This window comes from Rhagoletis pomonella, unplaced genomic scaffold (assembly GCF_013731165.1).
Source record: "Rhagoletis pomonella isolate Grant_MI unplaced genomic scaffold, Rhpom_1.0 Rhpom_scaffold_00007, whole genome shotgun sequence".
NCBI lineage: Eukaryota > Metazoa > Arthropoda > Insecta > Diptera > Tephritidae > Rhagoletis > Rhagoletis pomonella.
In genome coordinates, this window is record NW_023458561.1 from 54,107,383 (window position 1) to 54,115,108 (window position 7,726).

Below are 7,726 nucleotides of genomic sequence, written 5' to 3' on the forward strand. Positions count from 1 at the left end.
TTGATATAGAAGACGAAGGGCGTGTTGATAAGGTTTTGCGCAGAATGTGGCGTTACTGTCACGCGTATACCATTGCAAGTAATGGACTATCGGATGAAGAACGACAACCTATTTGGTATGTTATGGATGAGGTCGGTTCGGCTGTAAATCATTCTGATGACCCCAATTTCCGTTTGGTTCCCTTCCTGTACCTCAATAACCAAACAACATTCAGTCTGTTGTTTCCCATACGTGATTGTGCTTTTGAGGAACATGTGACACGCGATCTTGTAGAGTACGTAAAACAAGACACAACAGAACGTGATGCTTTACTTTTACCATGGCGTGCTACAGACTTACGTGAGCACAGTTTCGTACAGGTTGAACCATCTCCAGAGTACTTCTCAAGTGGCCATATACCAGAGTCTTTTCCGGAAGGAGAATTTGCCTTATTAAAACCTCAAATGAATCGCAATCAGCCCTTAAAAGTTTATAGTGAATACGATGTGTTAAGTACACATCTCACAGACCCTAGTTTTCAATTGGTAGCCAATCAATCGGAGGCTGATGTGCTTTGGTTAACGCATCATTACAAAAATTTCGCGGAGCTAGCCCGTGATACACCCAATAAGTTTGTAAACCAATTTCCGTATGAATATGTTTTGACTATTAAAGATTTGCTAGGAATTACGGGAAGACGTGCAGCTAAAGAACACCACAACTCTCAAACTTTGGAAACCTATCCAAGCTGGCTGCCTACAACCTTTAATTTAAAGACAGAGTTGCTGGAGTTCGCGTCATATTATCAACATCGTGCCGCCAAAGGTCTTGATAATCACTGGATAGTGAAGCCATGGAATTTAGCGCGAGGCATGGACACGCACATAACGGACAATATTGTACAGATCGTGCGTTTGCCAATCACCGGGCCAAAAATAGCTCAAAAGTATATTGAACGTCCTGTCTTATTTAAGCGTGCCGAGTTGGACGCAAAGGTAAGTTCATAAAAGCTACATCTTTGTGTTCAGATCCTAACTTAAATTAATTTGTTGTGTCTTTAAGGTCAAATTCGACATACGTTATGTGATATTGATAAAGAGCTTTCAACCGCTCGAAGCTTACGTGCATCGAGAATTCTTTCTACGATTTGCAAACAAATCCTTTAGTCTTGATCATTTCGATGATTATGAACAACACTTCACTGTAATGAACTATCGCGAAGAGGCGGCTTTGCGACATATCAAATGTGAAGATTTTTTACCTCTTTGGAAGAAGCAATATCCAAAATATGAATGGTCAATTATTGAAAAGGACATTTTCTCGATGTTACACGAGTTGCTAACTTGCGCAACAAAATTGCCACCGCCCTGTGGCATACCACCTTGCCAGCAATCGCGTGCATTGTATGCTGCGGATATTATGCTAGCTTGGGAGGGTCCGAAAGAAGGGACCTCTTCGTCACATATGCATCCGAAATTGCTAGAGATTAATTGGACGCCTGATTGTCAGCGAGCATGCGATTATTATCCAGATTTCTTTAATGATATTTTCAAACTGCTTTTCCTTGATGAAGATAACAATGAAAGATTTGTGCGTTTGGGTGCAATCGTTTAGAGAATATCAATAGGATGCATATGCTTTTACAATAGAGCATACATTTTTTTTTATAATTTTATTTTTATATTAAACAAAAACTTAAGTAATTTAAAAATGTTTGATTTAACATGTATAAATTATGAATTTAATCAATTTCGAGTAAGTTAGCGTCCTTAAATTTCGAAATACCGTTATATGAAAAGTGGGCGTAATTTTAGTCCGATTTCAATAATTTTCAACGTTTTGCTTTTACGTGGCATGAACAATAATCATACCGAGTTTGGTACAAATTGATCGAACGGCAACCGAGATACACATGTGGTCATAAGTGGGTGGTGCCACGCTCATTTTCCAAACTTTTATCATAAACGTATTTTTTTGATAAGGAATTGTTGCAAACATCAATTTTGAATAAATTAGCTTCAGTATTTATTGTCTTATCGAAAATTTCGTATTTCTCTAAACTACCGTTATATGGGATGTAGGCGTGGTCATTGTCCGATTTAAAGTAGATTGAATGAGGATGTGCCAAATGAGTGTCCGGCATGCGGAGAGACCCCACATGACTCGAAACATCTCTTCGCCCGGAAAACCCGGCAACCCTAACGGCTTTGTCCTTGTGGACGGACCCGATAGAGGCTGCACACTTCCTAGGGCTGCCGTTAGTGGAACTTGACGACCACGACTGAGATATCAACCGATCTGGGCGGGGTTGTGGTAGCCGCTACAACAACAACAACAACACATAAACACATGTAATCACAAGTGGGCTACGCCCATTTTACAAAAATTTATAATCTTGTTTTACGTTTAAAAATCGTAAATATCAATTTAGAGTGAATAAGCTTCGGCAGTTACTAAAATATCGCAGTTTGCCTATTTCTGAAAACAACCGTTATACGGAGGGTAGGCGTGGTTATTTTCTGATTTTGCTCTTCATTATTATACCATCCTCCTATGCTGAAAAGAAGTACACATACCAAGTTTCGTAAAGATATCTCAATTTTTACGCGAGTTGTGTGCACAGACGGACGGACAGTCACCGCTTAATCGGTTTCTTTTTTCATTCTGACCATTTATGTATACATATGTCCATATCTAACTCGATTAGTTTGAACAAAGTTATAATACCCTTGTGCACAAGGGCGCACTGGTATAAAAATGAATAAATTAAAAATGGACAAAAAAAAAACGAATTTTCAAACACTATTCCCCGTCAGGGAAGTGGTTTCACTGAACATACCACATATGACATTTGACACATATGGGGGAAAACAAGTAGATTCATATTTAATTATTTTGCTTTGTTTGGAAAAATTTGTGCAATAGTAGGACAAAAATTCTTTAATGATACATACATGTGTACTATATTAGAAAAGTGTTCTGTTTATATTCAAAGCTTAAAAGGACAACGAACGCATTGAAGTAAAAAGAGGGCTATTCTGGGCTCTGGCTGCATATCGATGGTTCGTGATATCTACACACGAATTTAATAGTTTTCGGGCAAATAACTATCTCTGTACAAGGATCGAAAAGGTATGCTCCAAGGCGCGTCCATATAAGGTGGTACATAGAATTTACACATAATTGTTTGCTTTTGATTCTTAAACTTTGCAAAATGTAAGAAATGTATAATGATGTTGGCGAACTCCAACTTAAGTAAAATTTATACATACATACATAATACAGTATATTTTGCTTAGCTGCACATGTATTCTATCATTCTTGCACGAATAACTTGCGCGCTTAACCGAAAAAAGCACTTAAGCGAATTTTCTTTACTACTTCAATGAGGAAGGTATCCGAATCCCTATGAAATCAAATAATGGAGGAGCACTTCCCACGTAGAAATTACTGCAAGCGAAATTTTTTCTTAATGGTATCTAACCAGCTATAAAACTACATAAAATGATAACGTTGTTCTGCGAGTCGAGTAAAATAAATAAAAGCTTGTAAAATTAGGGTAAGTGTAAAGCCTGGGTAGGTTAACGTAATATTTTCTTTGATAATTGATAATAGTTTTACCACGCTATGAAATGTGCCAGATTACCTTAGCGATAATCTCCGTTATATAAATGAGACGCATACATATTTGTTGAGAGAGAATAACAGCATCAGATTCCCGAAGTATAGAACGGAAGTGGACAAAAAAATATTTTTTATAAAGGCTTAAGTGCTTTAATGAATTACCAGAGTGTAGAGAGAGTACCTGCAGCCTACAAGATAGTGATATATCAACAATAGCGTGGATTGGAAACTAGGCCTTTCCAACCACCAAGATATCGAGATTCCGTGGATCGGAAACTCGGCCTTTTCGGCCACCCAGGAGATATCAAGCAACGGAGTAACCCAAAAACTATAGCGCGGATTGGAAACTCGGCCTTTCCAACCGTCTACATAACTTCCGGAAAATTGCATGCTTTTATATTGACATAAAATAATTGCAGTGATAAAGAAATAATGTTATTTAAAAATTTCCGTAGAGCAATTTGTATTTAATATATAATATTTAAATTTTAAATCTAAATCTAATTATAAGAATGTTAAATCTTTGTTGTAATATAAGTCTAACAGACTGTAAAAAATAAATAAATAAAATAAATAAATAATTTTTAGAGCAGGTATCGCTAATGTGCAGGCATGTTGAACGCATCTATCGGAACAGTTTCCTTATAAATGTTAAAAATAATGCTGCTGACGCGCATTTTGCGGTAGGTATTTTAAATTTGCACTAAAGCATAAAGGCAGCAAAGCAAAATATACTGTAGACTCAAGTATGTACACATATTTACATACATACTACATACCTGAGTACCTTAGTGTTCCGTAAATTTTTATTTTGCGTCCCGAGGCGTTATCGTACTGCGGATTTGCCTACTATACCTCTATGAATGAGTCAGTGAAACACTACGTCATTTAATATGAGGTTACCATAGGATGTTGGTTTTGTGGGTCAAAAAGTACAAATCAAAACAAAGTACAATATGTTCTTATCAGTGCTTGAAAAGTAAATAAAAATGCAAACAGAAACAAGCAGCTAAGCAGCAAATGGATCGATTGTTCCCACTATAGTCGGGCCTACGTAAGCGGAAAGGCCCATAATTATATCTGGCCAAAGACTGTCACTCCAGCAACACTCCCCAAAAACTCTGTGAGAAATTTGTATGTTGTTACAACAACAACAGTATTATATTTTTATAACACTTCTGGTATTCTTACTTCTATTCTATATAAAGAACCGACGGGCTTTTCTTTTCTTACTTTGAGTAGGTATATGAAAAGTATCAAACTCTGTTATCTATTCGTAAACTATAGTTCATAGAAATGTCATATTTCCGCAACTTAGTTCCAATTCGGTATTTGAACGTGTTTACGCATGCTGGACATTTTTAAAATTTTACAGACTAGAATACAGATAAGATATTGGTATGTAATTGGCTTTATTCTAGTCTTAGTTTTTAGTTTTATTTAACATACATAATATGTATGTATGTATGTATGGCGTATTACGCCAATGGCAATGTCCATCGAAAGTTGACATGTGACACAATTATTGACATGTGATTTATTAAAAAATTTCTAATTAAAAACATTTAATTGTTACTATATTACTAAGTTACCTGTAACTTTTTTTTTTTAATTTGTGCCATGAACGAAGAAACGGTTCCTCAAAAAAAAATCAAAATCCGTGGCATGTCTGTTGATCAGGCTTGCACTTCTGTTTTTTTCCACTGTTAGAAACCGCTTCGAAATGAGGATTTCCGGAGAGCCGATCGTGCTATTAAAAGTTTTAGAAGCGAAAGTCACTTTTATGCGGCTAGCCAAGCTGTCAATCTTGAACTTGTCATATCTATCTCTGACTCACATGTAGACTCCGTGCAATCCTCCTCTTCTATGAAGTATAATAAACATTTGCAGAATTTACTATATACCGAATTCTTTCGGCTTTATTGACTTGCTGTTCGGTGAATGGATACCATAGCTCAGTACTCCCAAATCCGTCCAACGAAGCCGTGAAGTTGTCGGAGGAAAGTATTGACATTTCTAAATAACATAAATATAGAAATAACAGAAATAAGAGAAGCACGGCCAAACACTAACATATTGTGTAAGCCAATCTATTATTATTTTTATTATTATTTCCAAAGAAAGAATAGTTCGATATAATTTACAGCTTAGTCGAGTCCATATACGGAGGCAGCCCGTTTACCTAACCGAACCTAATACTATTAGTGCAGTTTCAGTACAACTTCTAAAAATATTTTTATCCCAAGTGTAAATGTATTTTAATATATGTACACATTTTAATATAAATAATAAAAATTTTATTTTTTTTATATTTTCAGTTTGGGGGTTAAAAATTTAATCGGCTGCGCATTTACTAAATATGCGGCTAAAATTCTAGCTTCTTATTTCGAAACTCAAATATTCCAACTACCTACATGTGGGTGCGAAGCCGCGTATTAAACATACATATGTAAATTATGTCAGTGAGCGATGCCGATGAAATACGCTCAGCTGCTGAATCGCTGATAAGCTCTCGCACGAACATGGCCTATCGTGGTGCAATGTCTGTGCCGATACCGCCCAACTATGATATGTGTAAGTACTTTATATGATATTCATATCTTTGTCTTGCAATAAGCACTTGTCGTTTAAATATAGGGTGTGCGAATAGAAATCGTATAGATATTTGGATTTTATATTAATGATATAGAATATTAAAAAAAAAATGCAGAAATAACTTTGGCATGCAATAGTACATTAACGGAGATATAACGGATATGTTTTACTCAAGTGAATGCATTATTAGCCTACAATCTCTTATTTTTAACAAAAATATTTATTCATTATATTTCAGCACGCACACATTCCATCAACTTGATCACCGAAGAATTTCTGGGCGGTTATATGCAAGATGGTCGCATGTCGGTTGTACGTCGCTTCTTCTGTCTCTTTGTGACATTCGATTTATTCTTCGTTTCGTTATTGTGGTTAATTTGTATAATGGTAATATATAGTGACTTATGGCATCAGAATATATGTAAAAAATTATAATTATCTCATATTGTATAGATCAATGGAGACAATATATTTCAGGCATTTCAAAAGCAAGTGGTCCATTACACTTTTGGAACCTCTTTATTTGATGTAGTGGGAGCTGCTATGTGCCGTTTTCTAGTTTTGACGTTCTTTTATGCTTTGTTGTACATAAACCATTGGATTATAATAGCAGTGAGTTAATATTGTAGAAAATAAGAAAACTTGTTGCGCAATTTTCTTTAACAAACAAATTACTAAAAATATTCAAAATATAAAAATATAGACAGACGGCAGCATTAAAGCGCATTAAGAGCTGTTGTCCATTGTACAAGTAAGAACACAAAGCGAGTTTGGCGTCCGTAGTAGCCGGGTACGAAAGCCGCTTACTACAATTCAGTAGGGCTCAGGTTCGATTCTCGGTTCGAGCGATTGCAAACATTTATTTTTTTTTTTTTAGTTTCACTTTATTTATTCATTTTATTTTACTTTACTTTATTCTCTTTTGCTTTACTAACCGACTTCCAAAAAAGGAGGAGGTTATCAGTTCGTCGGAATATTGTTTTTTTTATGTATGTTACCGCATAACTTTGGACCACGTCAACCGATTTTCGTCGATAATTCTTTTTGCATCGGAAAGGTAGTGTCTCAGAGGTGGTCCCATGTTAATCTGGTTAAGATCCGATATACATATTTATTTTTATATGAGAGTTGAAGTCGGTTTTTTTTTTGCTAAAAAATTACTTGTTTTATTTCATATTATGTATTTAAAAAAAATTCCCCAACAACTATAATTAAATAAAAAAAAATAAAAGTAATAATTAAATGTATTAAAAAAAAAAGAAAATTCGACTGGCCGCTGAACTCGAAGCTAGCATCCTGGCAAGGTACAATTTTGATCAGATCAATTGCGCTGTTAACCCATATCGCACTGAATTAAAGAAGCAAATAAGTTTGCTTGCTTTCCCGGAGACCCTATATGCAATATCTATTATCATAAGTACGCATATACTTCCATCTCGCCTTTTGTTTCTACATTATTTCACACATAGGCATAGTACTTCATATGTGCATTAACACATATTTATATACATAGAACATTGACTATTTC

General features: G+C 35.4%; 2 protein-coding genes across 2 annotated transcripts in view; both read left to right on the forward strand.

The window, feature by feature from the left end:
* On the forward strand, positions 1-1,801 carry LOC118743088 (tubulin--tyrosine ligase-like protein 12; the record flags this gene model as incomplete). Its single annotated transcript, XM_036475585.1, is given in 2 exon segments — positions 1-974; positions 1,042-1,801. Coding segments are annotated over 2 exon segments (1,526 nt in total), but the record flags the coding sequence as incomplete, so codon positions are not given.
* Positions 1,802-2,837: 1,036 nt separating this feature from the next.
* The window catches only part of LOC118743089 (steroidogenic acute regulatory protein-like), an 8,399-nt gene continuing 3,510 nt past the window's right edge, over positions 2,838-7,726 (forward strand). Inside the window, 5 exon segments of the mRNA XM_036475586.1 lie at positions 2,838-3,111; positions 5,922-6,177; positions 6,437-6,585; positions 6,652-6,807; positions 7,155-7,191. Coding sequence (XP_036331479.1) covers positions 6,060-6,177; positions 6,437-6,585; positions 6,652-6,807; positions 7,155-7,191 — 460 coding nt within the window. The 5' untranslated portion in view covers positions 2,838-3,111; positions 5,922-6,059.